The 24875-nt window shown below is 42.1% G+C and overlaps 1 protein-coding gene across 1 annotated transcript in view; it reads right to left on the bottom strand.

Annotated features, from left to right (window-relative positions):
• LOC139589545 (mucin-5AC-like) overlaps positions 1-24875 on the bottom strand; it is a 67242-nt gene continuing 42367 nt past the window's right edge. Inside the window, exons 23-44 of the mRNA XM_071425984.1 lie at positions 24283-24335; positions 23809-23909; positions 22884-23035; positions 22303-22441; positions 22102-22215; positions 21407-21586; positions 19937-20176; positions 19129-19285; positions 18839-18967; positions 18362-18488; positions 17618-17661; positions 17329-17524; positions 7552-16076; positions 6855-6992; positions 6429-6649; positions 5797-5971; positions 4574-4617; positions 3592-3714; positions 3397-3495; positions 2892-2956; positions 1990-2133; positions 1-326 (exon numbers count right to left, since the gene is read on the bottom strand). Coding sequence (XP_071282085.1) covers positions 65-326; positions 1990-2133; positions 2892-2956; positions 3397-3495; positions 3592-3714; positions 4574-4617; positions 5797-5971; positions 6429-6649; positions 6855-6992; positions 7552-16076; positions 17329-17524; positions 17618-17661; positions 18362-18488; positions 18839-18967; positions 19129-19285; positions 19937-20176; positions 21407-21586; positions 22102-22215; positions 22303-22441; positions 22884-23035; positions 23809-23909; positions 24283-24335 — 11428 coding nt within the window. The 3' untranslated portion in view covers positions 1-64. The remainder of the gene's footprint in view (positions 327-1989; positions 2134-2891; positions 2957-3396; positions 3496-3591; positions 3715-4573; positions 4618-5796; positions 5972-6428; positions 6650-6854; positions 6993-7551; positions 16077-17328; positions 17525-17617; positions 17662-18361; positions 18489-18838; positions 18968-19128; positions 19286-19936; positions 20177-21406; positions 21587-22101; positions 22216-22302; positions 22442-22883; positions 23036-23808; positions 23910-24282; positions 24336-24875) is intronic.

Genomic DNA, 24875 nt, shown 5'->3' with positions numbered 1-24875 from the left:
TTTCGGGAAGACATGATTCCAGCTTCTCTAGGGTCTCTGCTTTCTTTTGCCAGTGATCATATCCTCAGCTGAGTTGCCATTGGGAACCAAGTGATACAGCCTGCTGCAATTGGGAGCCATATTTTCTAGATTGTTGGAATTGGGAGTCAGGTGCTGCAGTGGTTTCTGAAGAGCAAGCATTCACACACTGGCAGTTTTCCACATAGAGATAGGTATAATTTATGCTGGTTCCATTTTGGCAAGTCAGGGTCACATCTCTTGTTTGAGTGCTGAGTTCCTGGCAGCAACCACACTTGTGTTCCATCTGGTTTGCTTCAAGAGAGTACCTGTGTTCCGCCAGGGGAAAAAATGCATCTGGTTAAAAACACACAGTGTTTTTAAAAAAAAACCCCTCAGTGATTTTTGTGAGTGTTTGGCTTGGTTTTGGTTTTTTTTTTTTTTAATCCTCTTTTCCTCCTTGTCACGCACACTTATGAAAGTGATTTTCGTTGTCTTCAATATAGTGAAACTGTTCTTGCTTACATTGAATCCAATTCAATTCAGTGGAATCATATAAATACATGAACTTTGTTGCTGTTCTGCAATCACAGAATCATGTAGGTTGGAACAGACCTTTCAGATCATCGAGTCTAAGCATTATCCCAGCACTACCCGTCCACCACCAAACTGTGTCTCTAAGTGCCACACCTGAATGTCTTTTAAATACTTGAAGGGATTATGACTGAACTGCTTCCCTCAGCAACTTGTTCCAGTGCTTGACAACCATTTCAGTGAAGAAATATTTCCTAATATCCAATCTAAACCCTTCCTGGTGCAACTTGAAGCCATTTCCTCTCATCCTTTCACTTGTTACCTGGGAGAAGAGATCAACCCCCACCTCACTACATCCTCCTTTCAGGCAGTTGTAGAGAGTGTGAACATTTCCCCTGAGCCTCCTTTTCTCCAGGTTAAACACCTCCAACTCCCTCAGCTGGTCCTCAAAACTTGGGCTCCAGACCCTTCCCCAGCTCTTTTGCCCTTCTCTGGACATGCTTCAGTACCTCAATGTCTTTCTTTCAGTGAGAGGCCCAGAACTCGACACAGGACTCGAGGTGTGGCCTCACTATGGCCGAGTACATTGTCCTGGTCCTGCTGGCCATACTGTTGCTGATCCAGGCCAGGATGTTCTTGGTTGTCTTGGCCACCTGGGCACACACTGGCTCATGTCCAGCTGCTGTCACCAACATCCCCAGGTCCTTTTCCACTGGGCAGCATCCCAGCCGCTCTGCCCCAGCTGTCTGGGGTGGTTGTGGCCCAAGGGCAGGACACAGCACTAAGCCTTATTGAACCTCACACAATTATTGATAAAGATATACAACAGGACTGGATGCAACACTGAGCCCCAGGAACCACCACTGGTGACCATCCCCCAGCTGCAGGTAACTGCACTCAACATCACCCTCTGGACCTGGCCATCCAGGCCATGAACAATTTTTTATGCAGTGAACAGTTCACCTGTCCAAGCTATGAGCTCCCAGCTTCTCCAGGAGAATGCTGTGGGAAGTGCTGTAAAAAACTTTATACAAGTCTGGGTAGACAATATCCACAGCCTTTTCCTCATCCCCTAAGTGGGTCACCCTGTCCTAGGAGATCAGGTTGGTCAAGCAGCAGCTGCCTTTCCCAAACCCATCCTGGCTGGGCCTGGTCCCCTTATTACCCTGTATGTACTCCATGATCACACTCAAGATAATCTGCTCCCTGGCACCAAGGTCAGGCTGACAGGTCTGTACTTCCCTGGATCCTCTCTCCAAACTTTACTGTAGATGAGCATCTCATTTGCTGGCCTGCAGCCAACTGGGATCTCCATAGTTAACTAGACTGTTGACAAATTATTGAAAGTAGCTTTGTGAGCACTTTCTCCAGCTCCTTCAGTACCCTTGAGTGATAAATTAACTTGACAGACCAGATAAAGGAAGCCACAGAGATGTTAAATGAATTTTTAGAACTTACATTGAGGAGCCAGGACAACTTCCTTCACAATATGAGACCTGAACAGGTCCAGAAGACTCACAGTCAGCATGGCGGATCACTGTTTCCTTGGTGTAAGGCTTGCAGCTTTTAGCTTCATAAAAAGGGGGGAGGAGAGAAAATATACTTCAGTTCTCTAGTTCCGAACTAAAGGAATTGTAAACCAGTTTCAAAGTGCTTGATGTCTGATTACAGAGAATCTGCAGTATGTGATGGGATGGGTACTGTGTAATGTATTTGGAGTTGTCAGATTATTCTTTGATTTCGGCTGTAAAGTGCCTTTGGAAGACAATGCAGAGACTTGAGTATTTGCTGGTTTGACTTGTGATATTCAGTATGAGGAAAAAAACTGCGTTTTTCTTTTGAATAAACAGTGAAACACAGGATCTTCTTAAATAGACTATGTCAAAACAGGGTGAGTGAAGACTCTTTCCATCCACTCAAAGATAGTTACAGATTGAACAGAGTGCTCTTCAGGCAGAACACATAAACACAGCATTACTTACGTTTACATATTTTGCAGCAGCCATCAGATGTAATCTCTGCTTCGTCCTTTGTAAAAGAAGGAGGATTTGTATTAGTACATGGTTGACAATCATGAATAAGTATATTAGTTAGCACTACTGATACTGGGAAGAAGGCTTCTCTGGGATGAACCCTGAATGAAACAATGGATGACTTACTGTCCTCACCACAGGAGTCTTCAATACTTATAGCCTCATAAGAAAATACTATGCTTTTCTTATTATTAATCATAGAGCAAGCCTAGTTTCATTCTTGAGACATTCCTGCAACTTCAGTGGAAGTGATTTGTTGTATTCTTCCTTGTCCCTCCTTGTTCACTTAAACTGAATTGAGTCAATGAAAGACTGATAAAAACTTACAGGATCACACTCTGCGGGGTCATGCTCAGGGCATACTCTTTTCGTTTGGACTGCAACAAACTGATCTTCAATTTTTTCACATTTGTAGTGGCTGCACTGATCGAGTGGCAGGATCTCATTAACCTAAGATTATATAATAAAAGCAAAAGTTGGTTTTTTTTCATTGTGATCAAGTATGTCTGAGCTAATTAAGTTCTCAGTCCTCAAAGATTCTCAGATGCTTCTGAACTTCTTTCAACTGGCAAAAATGAAATTCTACAAACTGTAGCTAGCTTGAAAGTTTAAATCCTGGCTCTGAACACTTAGACCATAAATTAGAAACCATTGCTCCATTAGCCACAAAAATCAAGAATTTGATACCAAATATTGTTGAACTCAGAAAGCTGATACATTGTTTTTCAAAGTAATTTCAGTATTTTATTTTTACCAGTAAGGGACTTGAGTTGACTCTTAGCTGTTCTAACTTGTATGGGCTAACAGATCTGAAAATGAAAAGAATACTTACATTGAGGACATGAACAGTGTTGTTACTGAGTTTGACTTTGCAAGCAACTTCAATACACTTCCCACAGCACTCTCCTTCCTCAATCATGTATTGGTAACCCTACTCAGAAAGAGATGAAGGAGAAAGTATGTTGAACTGGTGATGGAGAATTCTAGTCTAGCTGACTGGGCAGCCTAGAGAACCTAGAGAACTCACCAGTGGGCAAGATGTCTCACACTGAACTGTTTCACAATGCATAATGTTTGCATTAGTCTCTGGATCCTTCTCAGAACTGCAGGTACACTTCTTACATGAATTGATTACTACTGACTTTCCAATCTGCAAGACAGAAAAAAATCCCAAAAAACATTCAAATGCCAACAGTTTCTGTGTAATATAAAGGCAGAGTTGAAAGCATTGCTGAGAACCATTGAGGTACGCAAGTATGACAGTTCTCAAATTCTTTGAACACAGAGATTTTTTGGCTTCATGCCTTGCAGGAAAGCTCATATTAAGAGGAAACTAAATGAAGCAATGTAAAAGGGAGCAGTAAATTATTACATTAAATTAAGATTGGTCTGTATGTCAAATTATTTTACCAGCTTTTCAATGCTCTATTTAAGAATATTTTTCCTCTATCAGTTATCTTCAGTGGTTGGAAAACAATTATAATTTAAAAGCAGGGACTAAAATAGGCCTTTACATATGCAGATATCTAAGTAGAGATCTAAATTTACATATGGATTTTAGTCTTTCTGAAGTGTATCCCCAAAGACTCCAGTGCTAATATTTAAATTACGAGTTAATGACCTAAGTACCAACTTTAGCAAAAGGGTTTAGGTAACAAATCAAAAATGTTCGCTTTGTTTTTTTAAGGTTTTCTGGGCTTATTTCAAAGAGCAATTGAGTTTGGGGTATTTATCAGATTGTCTGGCAAAGTCATTCATTACAGTGAGAGGAAGCTTAAAAAGAAAGTACATCACTAAAAATGGTACACTCTTCTTTTAATACTACTCGATGAGGAAGACTTCTGTGACAAATTTGATTTTGACTCTAAATACCCAAACAACTTCCAATTAAAGGCTAGAGAGAAAAACTCCCAAAAACATGTACTGGGAAAAGAACTTTCTCAAAGACTTATTTTGGTAGAAAGGATGTACTTTTCACTTCCAGCAATATACTGCCATATCATTCTTACCGTGTACAATGTTCCATTAATCACGCAGACATCAGGTATTGGTTCTAAAAAACAAAACAAAAAATTAATTCCAGAATAACTCAAATTGTGAGTCTTCCTGAGAAGTCAAGATGTTACCAGGTTTTGTTAGTAACACAGAGAGTACGGAAAACTTGAATTCAATCCCCCTACGTGCTTAGGCTTCATATATAGGGTAGCTGAATGTTTAAGTAAAGTTTCACCATTAAAATCAGCTGGAAGAGGTGGAGAGGAATGGCTTCAAACTTGAGCTATGCCTGAAAAATCCCTTTTTTGTCCTTTCAATATCTGGTTCAATTCAAATTAAATTAGTTGTTTCCTCTGGGAACCCTCAGCCTCCATGATAAACAAAGATGCTTCAGTTATTGATTCTTTATGACCTTTCAGAACATGGCTTGTATGGGAGATTGACACTGTGGAAAAAGGTATTCCTGCTAAGGTATTCCTACTAAAGGTATTCCTATATAATGTAAATCTGACAACATGGCAGAACCCACCTATGTCTTTCACAGAACGGCTTAAACTTGCCTGTTCCTTTGTTTTGACTTTACTTTTTCAGGCTTAATTTATGGATACTTTTTTCTTTTAAGTCTTTTGCACAAGTATATGTACATAAAATATGTGTATATAAAAGTGTATGTTTATAAATAAAAAAATCCTAGTTATATTAGTTTATTTTCATGAGCATCTGGCAAGAGTGTAAGTATAATTATTATTTTTCATACACTGTTCATCAATTCAGTTGCTGATTACAATTCACTTTGTACTATTGCTTCCTGTTACTTGGTCTTCTAGTTAACTGTTAAGCTATTTGGTGACTTATTCTTGTGTTTATGCATCTTAGTTTAGTTGCATTTAGACTAATGTTAATGTGCTCCAATGTTCCATTAATAAGATGAAAAAAATGCATGGATAACATTTATAATTACAGGTACAAAGACAGTTGAGCTACATAGACCAGTGAATGTTCAAAATACTATTCTGCTCTCCCACCTATTCTCTTATTAAAATTAAATGAAAATAACTTTTTTTTTTTAAACAAAGCTTCAATGCATATTTAGCCAAAAATCGTTGTGTGTTCACTGAGACAGAAAAATTTAAGAAATATTTTGCTGTTATTGTGATACATTAAGAACTTAGATATTAACAGAAGTGCAAATGTAATTGCCTGGAGTGATATTTATACATGTATTTTTAATACTTACTGCATTCAAATTCAGGACAACATGGGTCTTTTTGTGGTATTACAGCCATGGAAACAAATCCTAGGTCACAAGTTGTTTGCTGAGCTGTTTGGCATGGGAGTGGCTGGCATTGTGCAGTAGCAGTGAGGGAATCACAGACACATTTCTGGCATTCATCTATCCACTCCTCTCCAGGCTGAAAAGATGTAAATTATTTATTCTTAAATGCTCCTTTATCCTAGTTGTTCAGTTTTAACTTAAGATATACTCTCAAAATTAGTAGGAAATTCAGGTTGTAGTTGTTTTAGTACATTATTTAAGAACAGGTATGATAAGAATAACCACAGAATTTTCTTCTGCATTAAAAGAATGGTATTTTACATTTCATGGCTTGTCTACTTATGTCTATGAAATTTAAATTACTTTTATTAAAACCAAAAATCTCTGCCATGGTCTTAGTGAGCTTTTCCACCAAGAGGTTACTTAAAAGTTTGGTAATGCCAGGTTAAATAATTGTGTGCTGTCAGGTCATTTGTTACATGACCAACTTTATTATTGAGATACATAAAGGTTGATTTGAATTGACTGTTAAAGGGCAGAAATTGGTCTGGTTTTGCAACAGTTGTGTAATATAAAGTAGGGAGGGGAACCACCTTTCGTGCAGGATCGACATCAGTGCAGTTTCTTTCTACTGAAATTGTGGTGGTTGTTGCTGTGGTTGGTGAGGCAGTTTGTGATGTAGTTGAGGAGGCGACTGAAGGAGCAGGAGTTGTCAGATGACATGGCCCGTAGAAGGGCTCAATCTCACATTCCTTGCTGCAAAGTGCATAAAAATTACAGCCAGCTCTATCTGTTCTGTTGTATACCACTTCCCCTGCAGATGAAAATTGGAAAAGAAATTACAAGAATGAAAATACATAGGGAGAAAAACCAAGAAAATATTGTGAAAATATGAAGTGTATTCATGTATAAAACGTTCTACGTTTAGATGACTTTGAGTGGTTATCTTTAATTGAATAGAGTCTTAAGGGTTTATATTGCCTATGAAATCTTTTATAATCATAAAATAAGATACTTACCAGGAGAAAATAAAGTTTCAAACACATGACAAAAGCATGGAGGTATTTTGCTGGATGTAACGGATGTGCTGGTGGAAGAACTGAAGGTTGAAGGAGTGCTTGTTGTAACATGGCTTGATTGTGATGTACCAGCTGAAGCTACAGTGGAGTACAAGTAATAATTTAGTTTGCAGGTACAGGATTTTGATCTAATAATTTTAACACCTTCAAGAGGTCTATTCAACATTCTGGCAAATCAAGTGCACATGTTTCCTGCATTCAAATAATTGAGCTATTCATAAGTGCACATTATGGAAACTTTTTCATTGCACATTGAATAACATCTGGCCTTTGGCAAATCTGACAAGATTTACCTCTAACATTTTGAAAAGTTTCAACTTTCCTCATTTAAGTTAGAATTAATACTATGAAGTTAACCAAGCTGACAAACAAAAATACTAGTAACAAAGAGGGAGATTGATTAAAAACTGGTTTATGTGTTTTAAGAAATATAAATGGTCATAGATTCATATAATCACAAACTGGTGTAGGGAAAGAAGCCACAAAACACAAAGATATGAATGTTGGTCTAAAGAAAATGATGGTTGTAAAATTTTAAAAAGTAGACAATGACATACCGGGGCTGACAGTAGTGCTGAAGAAAGCTGTTATAGCAGTATTTTCTGCATTGGGAGAAAAGAATGTCATAAGAATTTACCTGTGGTAATTCCAGACTGAGGAAGAGTTGTAGTGAGCACAGATGAGGGGCCAGAAGTGGTAATTAATCTTATTTCAGGTGAAGTGGAGGCAGGGCTGGTGGTGGTAGTGACGATGGTGGTTTCCTCTCTACCTGAGGCTGTGGTGCTGGGGCCAGCTGTGGCGCCTGTTGTGGTTCTTATTTTAACTCCGGAGGATGTTGTGGGAGATGTTGGAGCCTGGGTTTCCACAGTGGAGGTTTCACCAGGAGCAGAGGTGGCAGAGGCTCTTGTGGTACTTCTCTCGGTAGTCCTGGAGGTGCTGGCAGTGCTTGTAGCTGGCGTGGGCACTCTTGTTGTTGTTGGGATGATGATGGTTGTGCCTTCAGTCTGAGGGGGAGAGGTGCTGGTGGTGGTAGCAATGATGGTTGTTTCCTCTCTGCCTGAGCCTGTGATGCTGGGGCCAGCGGTGGTTACTGTTGTGGTTTTTAGTTTCATTGGCTCTGTGTATATTGGGGAGACGAAGGTGGTTCCTTGTGGTGAGAGGGTACTTGTTGTTCCTACGGTGGTTGTTATTACTTGCTGCGAAAGTGTGGGGACAGCAGTTGGTGTTGCTGCAGGTCGTGTTGCTATTGTGGGGGTTTCTGCTGGGACGTATGTTGTGGAGGTGCTTACAGTGGTTGCTGGGGTTGGCACTGTTGTCTGGCAGTGTTTTCGGTCACAGCACAGCACTGAGACCTCGTAGTCAAAGCACATGGGGTACTTGAGAGTCTGGTCCTTATTTCTGCACACAAGTCCCTTTTCAAGGCTGCAGTCAAATTTCTGTTCCATTGTTTTCACAATTGTGTCAGGGTAGTCTTTAGCTCGGCACTTGATGTCTTGTGGCTTGTCACACAACTCATACCCAGCAGCTCTGATGTTTTCAAATGTCTCTGAATCTCCATTTTCGCTGCCTGGAGTAGGGGAGTCCACATTAAACCACTGGGTCCAGGCACAGCGCTCCACAATGCAGTTGTCTGTGCTATTGGAGATGCGGATTGTGGTGGTGGCTGGCGTGGGCCCTGTGGTTGTGGGTGGGGTGGTGGTGGTGGTTGTGCTGGGGCCAGCTGTGGTGCTTGTGGTGGTTCTTATTTTAACTTCAGAGGGTGTTGTGGGAGATGTTGGAGCCTGGGTTTCCACTGTGGAGGTTTCTCCTGGAGCAGAGGTGGCAGAGGCTCTTGTGGTACTTCTCTCAGTAGTCCTGGAGGTGCTGGCAGTGCTGGTGGCTGGCGTGGGCACTCTTGTTGTTGTTGAGATGATGGTGGTTGTGCCTTCAGTCTGAGGGGGAGAGGTGCTGGTGGTGGTAGCAATGATGGTGGTTTCCTCTCTGCCTGAGCCCGTGGTGCTGGGGCCAGCTGTGCTTCCTGTTGTGGTTCTTATTTTAACTTCAGATGGTGTTGTGGTTCTTAGTTTAACTTCAGAGGGTGTTGTGGGAGATGTTGGAGCCTGGGTTTCCACAGTGGAGGTTTCTCCTGGAGCAGAGGTGGCAGAGGCTCTTGTGGTACTTCTCTCGGTAGTCCTGGAGGTGCTGGCAGTGCTGGTGGCTGGCGTAGGCACTCTTGTTGTTGTTGGGATGATGATGGTTGTACCTTCAGTCTGAGGGGGAGAGGTGCTGGTGGTGGTAGCAATGATGGTGGTTTCCTCTCCAGTTGAGCCCGTGGTGCTGGGGCCAGCTGTGCTTCCTGTTGTGGTTCTTATTTTAACTCTGGACGATGTTGTGAGAGGTGCTGTAGTCTGGGTCACCACAGGAGAAGTTACTCCGGGAGCAGAGGTAGCAGAGGTTCTTGTGGTGCTTCCTGCAGTGGTCCAGGAGGTGCTGGCAGTGCTGGTGGCAGGGGTAGGCACTGTTGTTGTGGGTAGGATGATGGCGGTTGTGCCTTCAGTCTGAGGGGGAGAGGTGCTGGTGGTGGTAGAGATGATGGTTGTTTCCTCTCTGCCTGAGCCTGTGGTGCTGGGGCCAGCTGTGCTTCCTGTTGTGGTTCTTATTTTAACTTCAGAGGGTGTTGTGAGAGGTGCTGTAGCCTGGGTTTCCACAGTGGAGGTTTCTCCTGGAGCAGAGGTGGCAGAGGCTCTTGTGGTACTTCTCTCGGTAGTCCTGGAGGTGCTGGCAGTGCTTGTAGCTGGCGTGGGCACTCTTGTTGTTGTTGGGATGATGATGGTTGTGCCTTCAGTCTGAGGGGGAGAGGTGCTGGTGGTGGTAGCAATGATGGTTGTTTCCTCTCTGCCTGAGCCTGTGATGCTGGGGCCAGCGGTGGTTACTGTTGTGGTTTTTAGTTTCATTGGCTCTGTGTATATTGGGGAGACGAAGGTGGTTCCTTGTGGTGAGAGGGTACTTGTTGTTCCTACGGTGGTTGTTATTACTTGCTGCGAAAGTGTGGGGACAGCAGTTGGTGTTGCTGCAGGTCGTGTTGCTATTGTGGGGGTTTCTGCTGGGACGTATGTTGTGGAGGTGCTTACAGTGGTTGCTGGGGTTGGCACTGTTGTCTGGCAGTGTTTTCGGTCACAGCACAGCACTGAGACCTCGTAGTCAAAGCACATGGGGTACTTGAGAGTCTGGTCCTTATTTCTGCACACAAGTCCCTTTTCAAGGCTGCAGTCAAATTTCTGTTCCATTGTTTTCACAATTGTGTCAGGGTAGTCTTTAGCTCGGCACTTGATGTCTTGTGGCTTGTCACACAACTCATACCCAGCAGCTCTGATGTTTTCAAATGTCTCTGAATCTCCATTTTCGCTGCCTGGAGTAGGGGAGTCCACATTAAACCACTGGGTCCAGGCACAGCGCTCCACAATGCAGTTGTCTGTGCTATTGGAGATGCGGATTGTGGTGGTGGCTGGCGTGGGCCCTGTGGTTGTGGGTGGGGTGGTGGTGGTGGTTGTGCTGGGGCCAGCTGTGGTGCTTGTGGTGGTTCTTATTTTAACTTCAGAGGGTGTTGTGGGAGATGTTGGAGCCTGGGTTTCCACTGTGGAGGTTTCTCCTGGAGCAGAGGTGGCAGAGGCTCTTGTGGTACTTCTCTCAGTAGTCCTGGAGGTGCTGGCAGTGCTGGTGGCTGGCGTGGGCACTCTTGTTGTTGTTGAGATGATGGTGGTTGTGCCTTCAGTCTGAGGGGGAGAGGTGCTGGTGGTGGTAGCAATGATGGTGGTTTCCTCTCTGCCTGAGCCCGTGGTGCTGGGGCCAGCTGTGCTTCCTGTTGTGGTTCTTATTTTAACTTCAGATGGTGTTGTGGTTCTTAGTTTAACTTCAGAGGGTGTTGTGGGAGATGTTGGAGCCTGGGTTTCCACAGTGGAGGTTTCTCCTGGAGCAGAGGTGGCAGAGGCTCTTGTGGTACTTCTCTCGGTAGTCCTGGAGGTGCTGGCAGTGCTGGTGGCTGGCGTAGGCACTCTTGTTGTTGTTGGGATGATGATGGTTGTACCTTCAGTCTGAGGGGGAGAGGTGCTGGTGGTGGTAGCAATGATGGTGGTTTCCTCTCCAGTTGAGCCCGTGGTGCTGGGGCCAGCTGTGCTTCCTGTTGTGGTTCTTATTTTAACTCTGGACGATGTTGTGAGAGGTGCTGTAGTCTGGGTCACCACAGGAGAAGTTACTCCGGGAGCAGAGGTAGCAGAGGTTCTTGTGGTGCTTCCTGCAGTGGTCCAGGAGGTGCTGGCAGTGCTGGTGGCAGGGGTAGGCACTGTTGTTGTGGGTAGGATGATGGCGGTTGTGCCTTCAGTCTGAGGGGGAGAGGTGCTGGTGGTGGTAGAGATGATGGTTGTTTCCTCTCTGCCTGAGCCTGTGGTGCTGGGGCCAGCTGTGCTTCCTGTTGTGGTTCTTATTTTAACTTCAGAGGGTGTTGTGAGAGGTGCTGTAGCCTGGGTTTCCACTGTGGAGGTTTCTCCTGGAGCAGAGGTGGCAGAGGCTCTTGTGGTACTTCTCTCGGTAGTCCTGGAGGTGCTGGCAGTGCTGGTGGCTGGCGTGGGCACTCTTGTTGTTGTTGGGATGATGATGGTTGTACCTTCAGTCTGAGGGGGAGAGGTGTTGGTGGTGGTAGCAATGATGGTGGTTTCCTCTCCAGCTGAGCCCGTGGTGCTGGGGCCAGCTGTGCTTCCTGTTGTGGTTCTTATTTTAACTTCAGAGGGTGTGGTGAGAGGTGCTGTAGTCTGGGTTTCCACTGTGGAGGTTTCTCCTGGAGCAGAGGTGGCAGAGGCTCTTGTGGTACTTCTCTCGGTAGTCCTGGAGGTGCTGGCAGTGCTTGTGGCTGGCGTGGGCACTCTTGTTGTTGTTGGGATGATGATGGTTGTACCTTCAGTCTGAGGGGGAGAGGTGCTGGTGGTGGTAGCAATGATGGTTGTTTCCACTCCAGCTGAGCCTGTGGTGCTGGGGCCAGCCGTGGTGCCTGTTGTGGTTCTTATTTTAACTCTGGACGATGTTGTGAGAGGTGCTGTAGTCTGGGTCGCCACAGTGGAGGTTTCTCCGGGAGCAGAGGTGGCAGAGGCTCTTGTGCTGCTTCCTGCAGTGGTCCAGGAGGTGCTGGCAGTGCTGGTGGCAGGGGCAGGTACTGTTGTTATGGGTGGGATGATGGTGGTTGTGCCTTCAGTCTGAGGGGGAGAGGTGCTGGTGGTGGTAGAGATGATGGTTGTTTCCTCTCTGCCTGAGCCTGTGGTGCTGGGGCCAGCTGTGCTTCCTGTTGTGGTTCTTAGTTTAACTTCAGAGGGTGTTGTGGGAGATGTTGGAGCCTGGGTTTCCACAGTGGAGGTTTCTCCTGGAGCAGAGGTGGCAGAGGCTCTTGTGGTACTTCTCTCGGTAGTCCTGGAGGTGCTGGCAGTGCTGGTGGCTGGCATGGGCACTCTTGTTGTTGTTGGGATGATGATGGTTGTACCTTCAGTCTGAGGGGGAGAGGTGCTGGTGGTGGTAGCAATGATGGTGGTTTCCTCTCCAGTTGAGCCCGTGGTGCTGGGGCCAGCTGTGCTTCCTGTTGTGGTTCTTATTTTAACTCTGGACGATGTTGTGAGAGGTGTTGTAGTCTGGGTCGCCACAGTGGAAGTTTCTCCAGGAGCAGAGGTAGCAGAGGTTCTTGTGGTGCTTCCTGCAGTGGTCCAGGAGGTGCTGGCAGTGCTGGTGGCAGGGGTAGGCACTGTTGTTGTGGGTGGGATTATGGCAGTTGTGCCTTCAGTCTGAGGGGGAGAGGTGTTGGTGGTGGTAGCAATGCTGGTTGTTTCCTCTCCAGCTGAGCCTGTGGTAATGGGGCCAACTGTGCTTCCTGTTGTGGTTCTTATTTTAACTTCAGAGGGTGTTGTGAGAGGTGTTGTAGTCTGGGTTTCCACTGTGGAGGTTTCTCCTGGAGCAGAGGTGGCAGAGGCTCTTGTGGTACTTCTCTCGGTAGTCCTGGAGGTGCTGGCAGTGCTGGTGGCTGGTGTGGGCACTCTTGTTGTTGTTGGGATGATGATGGTTGTACCTTTAGTCTGAGGGGGAGAGGTGCTGGTGGTGGTAGAGATGTTAGTTGTGCTGTCTCCAGCTGAAGCTGTGGTGCTGGGGACAGCCGTGGTGCCAGTGGTGGTTTTCAATTTTATTTCAGGGGTGGAGGCAGCAATTGTTGATGTTGTTTGGATAGCAACAGTGGATAATACTGTTGGAAGAGTTTTTTCTGTAGATAGAGTGCTGCTTTCCCAGGTGGTTGTAGAGGAGCTGGCAGTGCTGGTCGCAGGGGTGGGCACTTTTGTTGTTGTTGGAATGATGATGGTTGTACCTTCAGTCTGAGGGGGAGAGGTGCTGGTGGTGGTAGCAATGATCGTTGTTTCCTCTCTGGCTGAGCCCGTGGTGCTGGGGCCAGCGGTGGTTACTGTTGTGGTTTTTATTTTAACTTCAGATGTTGTTGTGGTTCTTATTTTAACTTCAGAGGGTGTTGTGGGAGATGTTGGAGCCTGGCTTTCCACAGTGGAGGTTTCACCGGGAGCAGAGGTGGCAGAGGCTCTTGTGGTACTTCTCTCGGTAGTCCTGGAAGTGCTGGCAGTGCTGGTGGCTGGCGTGGGCACTCTTGTTGTTGGGGTGATGATGGTTGTGCCTTCAGTCTGAGGGGGAGAGGTGCTGGTGGTGGTAGCAATGATGGTTGTTTCCTCTCTGCCTGAGCCTGTGGTGCTGGGGCCAGCTGTGCTTCCTGTTGTGGTTTTTAGTTTCATTGGCTCTGTGTATATTGGGGAGACGATGGTGGTTCCTTGTGGTGAGAGGGTACTTGTTGTTCCTACGGTGGTTGTTATTACTTGCTGCGAAAGTGTGGGGACAGCAGTTGGTGTTGCTGCAGGTCGTGTTGCTATTGTGGGGGTTTCTGCTGGGACGTATGTTGTGGAGGTGCTTACAGTGGTTGCTGGGGTTGGCACTGTTGTCTGGCAGTGTTTTCGGTCACAGCACAGCACTGAGACCTCATAGTCAAAGCACGTGGGGTACTTGAGAGTCTGGTCCTTATTTCTGCACACAAGTCCCTTTTCAAGGCTGCAGTCAAATTTCTGTTCCATTATTTTCACAATTGTGTCAGGGTAGTCTTTAGCTCGGCACTTGATGTCTTGTGGCTTGTCACACAACTCATACCCAGCAGCTCTGATGTTTTCAAATGTCTCTGAATCTCCATTTTCGCTGCCTGGAGTAGGGGAGTCCACATTAAACCACTGGGTCCAGGCACAGCGCTCCACAATGCAGTTGTCTGTGCTATTGGAGATGCGGATTGTGGTGGTGGCTGGCGTGGGCCCTGTGGTTGTGGGTGGGGTGGTGGTGGTGGTTGTGCTGGGGCCAGCTGTGGTGCTTGTGGTGGTTCTTATTTTAACTTCAGAGGGTGTTGTGGGAGATGTTGGAGCCTGGGTTTCCACAGTGGAGGTTTCTCCTGGAGCAGAGGTGGCAGAGGCTCTTGTGGTACTTCTCTCGGTAGTCCTGGAGGTGCTGGCAGTGCTGGTGGCTGGCGTGGGCACTCTTGTTGTTGTTGGGATGATGATGGTTGTACCTTCAGTCTGAGGGGGAGTGGTGCTGGTGGTGGTAGCAATGATGGTGGTTTCCTCTCCAGTTGAGCCCGTGGTGCTGGGGCCAGCTGTGCTTCCTGTTGTGGTTCTTATTTTAACTCTGGACGATGTTGTGAGAGGTGCTGTAGTCTGGGTCACCACAGGAGAAGTTACTCCGGGAGCAGAGGTAGCAGAGGTTCTTGTGGTGCTTCCTGCAGTGGTCCAGGAGGTGCTGGCAGTGCTGGTGGCAGGGGTAGGCACTGTTGTTGTGGGTGGGATTATGGCAGTTGTGCCTTCAGTCTGAGGGGGAGAGGTGTTGGTGGTGGTAGCAATGCTGGTGGTTTCCTCTCCAGTTGAGCCCGTGGTGCTGGGGCCAGCTGTGCTTCCTGTTGTGGTTCTTATTTTAACTTCAGAGGGTGTGGTGAGAGGTGCTGTAGTCTGGGTTTCCACTGTGGAGGTTTCTCCTGGAGCAGAGGTGGCAGAGGCTCTTGTGGTACTTCTCTCGGTAGTCCTGGAGGTGCTGGCAGTGCTTGTGGCTGGTGTGGGCACTCTTGTTGTTGTTGGGATGATGATGGTTGTACCTTCAGTCTGAGGGGGAGAGGTGCTGGTGGTGGTAGCAATGATGGTGGTTTCCTCTCCAGCTGAGCCTGTGGTGCTGGGTCCAGCCGTGGTGCCTGTTGTGGTTCTTATTTTTATTTCAGGGGTGGAGGCAGCAATTGTTGATGTTGTTTGGATAGCAACAGTGGATAATACTGTTGGAAGAGTTCCTTCTGTAGATAGAGTGCTCCTTTCCCTGGTGGTTGTGGTGGTGCTGGCACTGGTGGTACCTTGGGTTGGTACTCTTGGTCCAGGTGTAGTAATAGTCGTGCCTTGTGTGGGCAGGGTAGTAGTACTGGAGATTATCGTGGTGCCAGGTGTTGTTTGTAGTGTTGATCCTGGGAGTGTGGAGATAGTATTGGGTGATGATGGAGCTTGGGTTACCACAGTGGAGGTTCCTGCTGTCATAGTTGTGATTTGGTATCCTGTTGTTGACACTTGGGTTGTCGTTGATGTTACTGATGTTTCGCTCGGAGTCGTTCTTTCTCGTTCTCTCATTGGTGTTGTAGTTACTTCACTTTCTTGTTTTTGTGTGGTTGGTATTATTGTTGTCTGTACTGTAAAGGGTGTTGATTCTACAGCAGTAGTTGTGAATTCTCTTGTGGTTGTGGATGTTGTAGTCTGTGCTTCTGAACATGGTATGTATCTGCAGCAGGATATTCTGATTTCATAATTATAGCACTGCTTGGATTCTTGGTCCTGGTTATTGCATATTAATCCTCTGCTTTGACTACACTCTATTGTTTGGTTAAGGTTGGTAATTTCAGTATCTGGGTGTTCTTTGGCTCTGCATTGAACTTCGCTTGGGTTTGTACACACACTGTATCCTTTATCCTTGAGATTTTGATATGTTTCATAATCTCCACTGTCCTCTTTGTTTTCAGGCTGAGTGGAATCATACCATTCTGACCACACACAGACATTTTTCACACATACAGTTGTCACTGGTGTTGCAGTTGTAAGTTCTGTAATTTAAAGGAGGAAACATAAGTCTTGTCTGTTCTTATTAGAGTTCCAGGAAGAAATTATTAATCTTCCATACTTTTTTTTTTGTTGTAAATATTTTTAATATTATGTAATATTTTAATTTTAATGAACTTGCTTTGGCAGTCTCAAATTTAATTTCTAAAGTAGGTTTTGACTTTTTGCCTTATTATTGTAGAGGTAGTTTCTTTGACACCTATTAAAGGTTTGTAGCTAAATATAGGTAATCTGATATCCTTTGCACAGTATGTCACTGCTTAGATAATACATCTCAATTGCTTTGGTATAAGTAGAAGAGGTTTTATTCTCCTTGGTATTATCTCTGTATTTATTTACACTTAACTGCATAACCACACAGACTTTAAAATATTTTGACCAGTTAATGACTTTTCTACTTAGTTCAATATTACCACATGTAAAATATTTATAAATATAAAATATATACTTAACATATGTGTATTTTATATGTAGTACATTATAATAGAGAATACACATATACTATATATGAAATATATAATCTAATAGGTATTTTCTATGTATTTTAATAAGACTTCGTATTCCTGGCATTTTGAAAATAACCATGTGGAATTGATATTACTTTCTCAATATGACTGTTAGTTAATAGAAGACTTAAATTTGAATATTTAGTTCTTGCTGTAGTATAATTTTGTGGATATGTTTCTCATAATTACTCAGAATTTGGTCATTGTAATTAATTAACAGCAAGAATAATATAGCAGTGTACTCCAGGAGTAGAAGGAAATTATTGATTTGGGTATTAAACAGAATTAGGAAAGGTTCCAAAGAATGGTTATAAATAGCTTAAAGACTCCCTCAAAATAAATTTCTTATGTGCTCACTAATTTAGGAAATGGCAGCAACTGTCTTTCATGTCTTCAGAAGCTGGTCTAGAACTGCTGGGGGTTTTTGCAAGGAAATTAGAAGATTCTCCAGGTTGCAGTGATTAATAAGCTCTATTAATTTTTCCCCAAGGATCACCATGGTAAAACAGAGGAAACTGAGTTTGTAAGAAATGGTGTATTCATTTCTACATCCTTAACTATTCTTTTTCAACTAAAGCTGCCAGGTGAATTAGTGGCTCCAGTAGAAGTCAATAGTTTCAAGGAAAATTATATACCGTTAACTGATGAAAAGGTCCTGCCTTTCAGGTAATTTTTAGTCACTTACAGAGATTTCAGAATTATTTTAAAGATTATTTATGCATACCTGAAGCAGTAGTTGTGGCCTGACTTGTGGTAAATGTAAATGGGGTTGTTGTAAAAATGCCACATTTAAAGATGTTTCTGCTTATTGTTCCATTGACATCGCATGTTGCACTGAAACACCATCCAGTTCCATCTGTGGTGTTGTAGATGAGTTCACCATATTTATAGCTATTCCCTTCATAAATGCAGTTGCAGGCTGTAATTCAGAAGTTTATTGTCAGTTCAGACATCTATGAAAAGATAGTATCCAATACTTCTTTTTCTAAATAATTTTTCTTAGCTGTCTTACCTTTATCATCGAACTTGCACTGTAAACCTTCTGATGTGCACTCACTGAAACAGAAAGCATAAAACCCCATATATTTTGTGATTGTGATGTAATTTTATTAGTCATCTTTCTGACAGATACTGGCATCAAAAGGTAAGGCACTTTGTGTTTATTCCTAGAGCTTTCTGTTCATTTTGGCTCCTTTTTGGCCGTTATTTTCCAAAATCTTCCTTTATATTAAACCCAAACATATAAATAGAAGTGAAGTTAAATATTATGCAAAATTATGGGTAGAAGTCTTAAGGCAGACTTTCCTTTTTTCCTTCATATCACTTTTCTTGCATTTGCAGTATTTTTGTACTAAAATAGAAGGCTAAAAGGGTGAGTCTATATGCTCAAATGATGCAAGTATGTTGCAAAATCCTCAGAAGCAGGCCACTAATAAATATCTTTACTCATGGCACAACATTTTTCCTGCCACAGGAATGTGAAATAAAGATAGCCTAGTCATAAAGGAATTCTTGTTCTTGCTGCATCTTAATGCTGAGGATTTACAATATAATCCATACAAATAAATTCATAAAAACATAAAATCATGTAAAACCTTCTTATTAATGTAGTAGGAAAACTGGCATTAGATCGTAAGACATTATTTCATCACAGGTAGCACGAACTGATCTTGCATGTAACAGGAACATACAACTTCTCCCCTGAGTTTTGATCATTTTTCCTTGTATAAGATGAGGTTGGTATGTTAAGTCTTACCATATACTACATTCATCTCGCTGATATATCTTTCCATCTTCATCATCATAACAGTCACAGAGACTAACACACTTCATTTGATCCTCATGAAAATATGGCTTGTCTGGTGGGCAGTTAGGGTAGCAGCCTGAAGGTGGAAAAGGTAACAATGAGATACAGTCAGCAAAGGTTTTATTTGCACCAACTGCATTTGCAAGTCGTGTTTTTAATTGTCATCATGTTTCTACTTTATGTTTTGGAATAGCTCTAGGAAGAAATGCAGAGTTACTAGCATCAGCAGAACCCATCCATAAGAACTTAGTCCTAGAGATCTTCTTACTCCAGTTTCCATAATCTGCTTCCATTCATGTGGATATAATGATACTAGAGAAAAATTCAATTGTGCAAATGCAGTTGATGGAGGAAATATACTTCATCAAAGACAGTTTAAAATATAGCAATATGTACCCACTAGGAGGTACTTGCAGCTATTTTTACCTTCTAAACCTGGCAGGTCATTGAGACATTTTCCACTTGGGTTCTTACAGGTTTTCATACAGGAAGCACCGCAAGGCTTATAGTGCCATTCACATTCTCCTTGCTGATTGTAGTAATCACAGAACAGTGCTGAGGAGAAACAGAAAGTTGAACATATTCAGGGAAAGAAAAAAAAAGATCAAATAGCTTAAGCATGAAAAATTGACACAGTGAGATAGATATTAATGCACATATGTAAGATACTGTACACTTAGCTGCACTTTGAGAAAGGTTCATGACATAAAACTTACGACAAATTGTTGGGCTTCTCCAGGCTACGCATACACCAACTTCACTGCATGCTTGAGCATAGGCAGCTACTGCTGTACAAAAGCAATCACAGTCTCCTCCAGTGTCACAGGCACAAGCATCTGTCACACATGCTTGGTAATATTTTGCTGGTTCAACCTGTTATTAAACAGAAATATAATATTATGCATCCTGCCTTCTAAGTGATTTCTTACCTTTGCTCGAGTAGTTTTCTTACAATTGTATATCCCAGAGGAAAGACCTACATTGGTAATTTCTTTTTCTTTTGTTAAACACTGTAAGACACCTGAGGTGATGCCAAATGATACATCCAAGTCATGTATTGCCAGATTTTTAGAAACCTAGACTTGTATCCTGGTGTAAGATTAGATTAATTTTCAAAAAAAAATATTAGGCAACTGCACAGTTACCTGACAACATTTGTTATGTACTTAGTGTCAGGTAAAGGCTATGCTGATACTTCATTTCTGTGTGATTATTTCATTGAGCTTGCCTTCTCTACCTGGTATATGAGAATTTTTACTCAAGTCAGGCTGCAAGGAAATTCATAGTAATTATGAAATTATTATTATTTTGTTGTTATTTTTCTTTTTAAATGTCTTTTTATTTCTTAGAAGTAGGAATTATAAATCTCTCCCATTGAGGGCGATTCAGACTGGAGTTTTCCTGGCACAATTTGAAGTGAAACATATTAATAAACAAGGCATGCATGTTAAAACCTACGAGAATAGTACCTTCAACAACCCACAGGCTTAGTTTTCCCGCAGTAAACATCTGCCCTGGTAATACCTGAGAGTGACAGGCAGCAAAGACATTGCTGTTGATGATGCTACACTGCTTCTCTGACCAGGACTTCCGATAAGGGTTGGTAGAACATGGGTCCTTGACACTGGCAGCATCAGGGCACGTAGAGGATACTTTCCAGCTGTTTCCAAACTCTAGGACATTCTCTACTACAGATTGACTCCTCGTAGTAAAGTCATTGACGCTGTTGCCATCATAATTTCCACAGAGACCACAGACCTGGCCCTGCATAAAAGAATAATGGATGTGAGAAAACTTGAAACAAAATCTGAGACTGAAAGAATACTTGAAATCCATCTCTTAGAATAGTGGCATTCCATTCTATCAGTCCTAAACATCTTCATACTCTGGAATAGAGGAACAGAATATGACCACTACAGCTAGAAGGATACTGTTCTTAACTTTTTTCTTTTAAATATGAACAATAAAACCATCTTTGTCGTCATAACCTTCTGTCTTTGAGGTATATTTTTAACAAGGAAGTGAGGACTCATAGCTGATTAAGCTTTTTATTTAAGCCTTGTTTTGTAGAATAGCTATACATATAAAAACAACCTTCTAACTATTAAGTACTAACAGTTCAGCCTCCTAATCTATTAATTGAGTCTTTACCATTAAGTCTCACTGGTATATAAAGAAATTACATTTTCCTTGTGCATCCAGGAATATCACTCATTCCGAATGTATGGATCTGTACAACTGTGAGAGGCTACAATACATGCTTTTTCTATGAAACTAAGGTGCATACTTTCCATATTACTACTATTTTTTAAAAGTGCTGCTGAGTGATGCAGGGAAAGAACCTATAGTACTGAAAGAAGTTGGTTCTAAATTATGCTTCATTTAAATATCTAATTTAAATATCATTGTGGTATGCAGTAAGATAGAAAATTCTGTATTTACTACAGTTTTTAGTGCTTATATATCATAAGCTAAGAGGAGTATGAAAATTGGAATTAATTTTCCTTATCATCTGTGTAGTTGTATGCTTGACAAATATTTGGTGGCATAAAAGAGGCTTTCACTCATTATACACTTCTTTATTCTTGAAGTGTGATAATTTGTGTGTCAATGAGAACTGGATACAATGCATTATTTTCAAGATCAAGCCTATTCAGTTGATTTACACACAGGTAGGTATGTAAATTTAATAAGTCTGATAACCTGTAACAATGTTCAGTTTGTAATTTCAACAAAGTCAAGTCCAAAATAGTGTTTTGCCAACTCAAGTTCTATCAGGCCAAATAGGCACTGGAAGCTACCTTCCAAGCTCAGAATGGCAGCAGGATGATGACATGGCATCCTGAGGTACCAGAGGAATGGAAAGCAATGTGGGATGAACGGCAGGAATGCTAGAGACCATCATCACTATTTGGGATCTTGGCAGGGTCTCAACAAGATTCACACCCAGTCAAAGCTGGACAGTAAATTGCCATTGAACTGCTAGTTCCGCACCTTGAATCGAGGGCTGAGCTTGATGAAGATGCTGGTTTTCTTGTCCCACATGAGGATCAGCCCACTTTTGGTCTCAATTACCAGGTACATCCCCATAGAGCGGACTGTGTATGGCACCTCGTCATTCTGTCCTCTCTTTACGACACTGACATGCTCTTCACCAAGGATCAGCTCATAGCTCTGAAACAGGAGGAAAAGGTAAGGAGAAATGAGTCAGTAGCTGCAGCTGTGCTCTCAAACATGTTTTTTCCTGCTTTTAAGAGTACTATGAATAAATAGTTTATATCATGAAAACAAATAATCAAAATGCAATGAATCAAAGCAATCTAATTCAAATCTCAGGTTCCTGGAAGTGTGGTAACAGATATTTAAATGGCGTAGGTTAAAAAAGTGTCTTTTGACTGTCATGGAGAAACTACATTGCATACAATAATCTTCTGACTCAAATAGGCTAAATTTCTGCCTTTAGACCTTTACTTTTCCCAAGGATGATGTAAAATAGTGTGGGAAGTCAAAAACATAGAAAGGTAGGAAGATCTACCAAATATTTCACTTGAATCTGATGTAAACCTAATTTAATAGTTGAATTGCTTTTTAAAATATTTTCCAAATTCTTTGAAGCAATAGAAATCTAGGCTTCTCCTAAGCCTTAGCAGGTACAAAGGAAAACTGCTCTATGTGCAAAACCTTCTTACCTCTAAGAAAACTTTGATAGACTTTGAGCAAGTTGTCCCAGTGTTGCCACAGGGAACATTTTCAGTGGCAACCCTGAAGGTCCCGTTGACTGTGCCACTTTTCCCACAGTGGTCCTGGGTAGAGAATAACATTTAAAAATATATTATTTTTACAGATAGGATCAAGATTACCCCTCATTTGCTACTGCTAGCTATCAGTACCTGGACTAGTGTGTATTCACAGTTTCCATTGAAGCTGAATCTTTTGTCATCAAAGGTGTTATAATGACCATCTCCATAAACAGCACAAGTGCCCAGACATTGATCTTTGGTACATTCCCACTTCCTATTCTTGCATACACTAGGAAAAAAAAAGAATTAAATATTTTAATAATAAAACAACTTACTCTTTTGTGTAGACATATCTGAACAATCAATATTTGTTTGGCAATCCATCCCTGCCAAATGCTATATTTTTTCTGGAAATAAAATAGTCCTTTACATTTTTCATGTAAAGAATTAAAGAAAATTCTGTTCTGCTACCTGAATACCTTAACTGCAAAACTAGATACTTAATGAACCCTGTAGTCCTAAAGGTTTCCTCCCATTCTGTGCTTTGGCCATCTGACAGATATCAGAAGGCAACCTTCTCATACTGTGTAACCCAAAACTAAAAGATCTAAAATCCATCAACTGATTAGATCAACTGATAGATCCAAATTTTTCCCTGTTCTTTTACTATAAAAGGTGTTTAGAAAAGCAAATGATGGAACCAGGAATGCTACTTCTGCAGATATACTTACCAGGTGTTACAGTCGAAGTTGATCTTTTGCCCAGGCTGATACATGGCTTCATTGTGAATACATGGACATTCCTCTTCAGGAATACAACCACCATTCCCATCTAACACAAGCCCATCTGGGCATATGCAGCCAGATGTACATTGTGAACTATACTGGAAAAGAGAAAATAAAAACATAATTTTAGAGTGAAATGATCACATTAGAAAAAGGAAGATTAAGTTCTCATTAAAGGTGCCTTATATGGTCTTATTGCTGCCCAACTTAAATAGGAGAGAACTATAAAGTAATTAAAGGGTAACGGAACAAAAAGGTTATTAGCCATAGATTTAATAAAATATAAATCTGTCAAAGAAAAATTTTTTTATGTATACCAATCCTGATTGTTCTGTTGGAACCTGTGAAATTTAAAACACATTGGCTCTTGCACTTTGTAATGGATGATTTGTGACTGAATGGACTTTTAAAAGAAAGACAAGTAATATTTTTTTCAGTTTGGCTGAGTTATATTGAAATTTATTTATCTCATGTGGTACTTACTCATGAAATGGCATGTGGCTACCAAGAACTTAAGTGGAGTAACATGATTAGATGCAGCATGGTATGAGAAACAATCATTTCTCCTAGCCAATTTTTAGCCTTTCCTACAGAAGGCAAATAAGCAGTAGAACTCTAGATTTTTCACTACTAGTTACTGTTACCTGTAGAAGAAAGGTAGACACTAATCTTAAGAATTAATTTGGATATTACTTATTATATTTTGATCCAAGGGTTCCATTGTTAATGCTTCATAACATTTCAGGGCTTCTGCTACAAGAATAATGTATCTGTGTTGTAGGTCTGGAGTAGATCCAATAGATAATTACTTCAGCAGCAAGAGCATAGACAAACCTGGAAGCACCATTTAATTGGGCCATGACATACTTACACACTGCATATCCAGAGTCTGGCAACTTTTTTGACATTCTGCTCCAGTTGCTCCTGCTGTGTTGTTTTTACAGTCAAAGTAGACCATGGGAGATTCACAGACTAGAGGGAGGGAAGAAGTGGCACAGGGTTTATTTCACAGCTGTAGCCATTTAAACCATCTATAAGTTCTTTGGAAATTCCCTATTTCAGTTAGCTGAGATTGTTGTCCCTATTCAACCTGCTGATGAGATTCACTACAGAGTACTGGATTCCTCCCCCCAAAAAAACCCACAAAATATATCAGAACAAAAAGTCTTTCTGTAAAAAGAGGTTTTATGAGTAATCTACTTCACTCCTGCTTTTATGACAACTGTAGCACTATGACTAAGTGAGAAATTCTTCTACTAAAAATCTATTAAGGAGAATCAATTCTATGAACTATTCTGTGCAAGACCTGGTAAAGAGAAAAAAATAAGTGGAAGATTATTTTTACCTGAAGTTGGATTTGTTGCTCCAATGCAATTCAATCTTCCCTGGACACAAGTGCTGTGAGAGAGGGGAAAACAATCTATTTTATTATCTCCTCTCAAACCAAATATTGAGATTGAGAGCTACTTATCCCTTGTCAAGTTTCAGAATTTTCAAAGGAATTCTAAAAACCTGTTTTGCAGTCTTGGGAAAGAATTTCTCTCAATACCACTACACATGCTGCTTTCATATGGTATCCATTGTTGTTTAGCAGGAAAATTCATAGGTTGTAATGCATATATGTCATTGCTCGTTACTTACATTCTCATAAGCTCTCCTCCTTTTGCTGTTGTTGTAATTTTATACTTGAAAGATTATGGAATTAAATAAAAAATGCACCGAAGTACAATTGCCCTATCAATCTAGAAATATTACAGAATCATAGAAACCTTTAGGATGGAAAAGACCCTTGAGATCCTCAAGTCCAACCATTAACCCAGCACTGCCAAGTCCACCACTAAACCATGTCCCTAAGTGCCATATCTCCATGGCTTTTAAATAATTGCAGGGATAGTGACTCAACCACTTCCCTGGGCAACATGTTCCAGTGCTTAACAA

Source organism: Agelaius tricolor, unplaced genomic scaffold, assembly GCF_023055355.1.
Source record: "Agelaius tricolor isolate 1412-34295 unplaced genomic scaffold, bAgeTri1.0.p SCAF_5, whole genome shotgun sequence".
In the NCBI taxonomy this organism is placed as follows: domain Eukaryota; kingdom Metazoa; phylum Chordata; class Aves; order Passeriformes; family Icteridae; genus Agelaius; species Agelaius tricolor.
The sequence above is the reverse complement of the archived record's forward strand: the minus strand, read 5'-3'. Positions and strand labels throughout refer to the sequence as shown.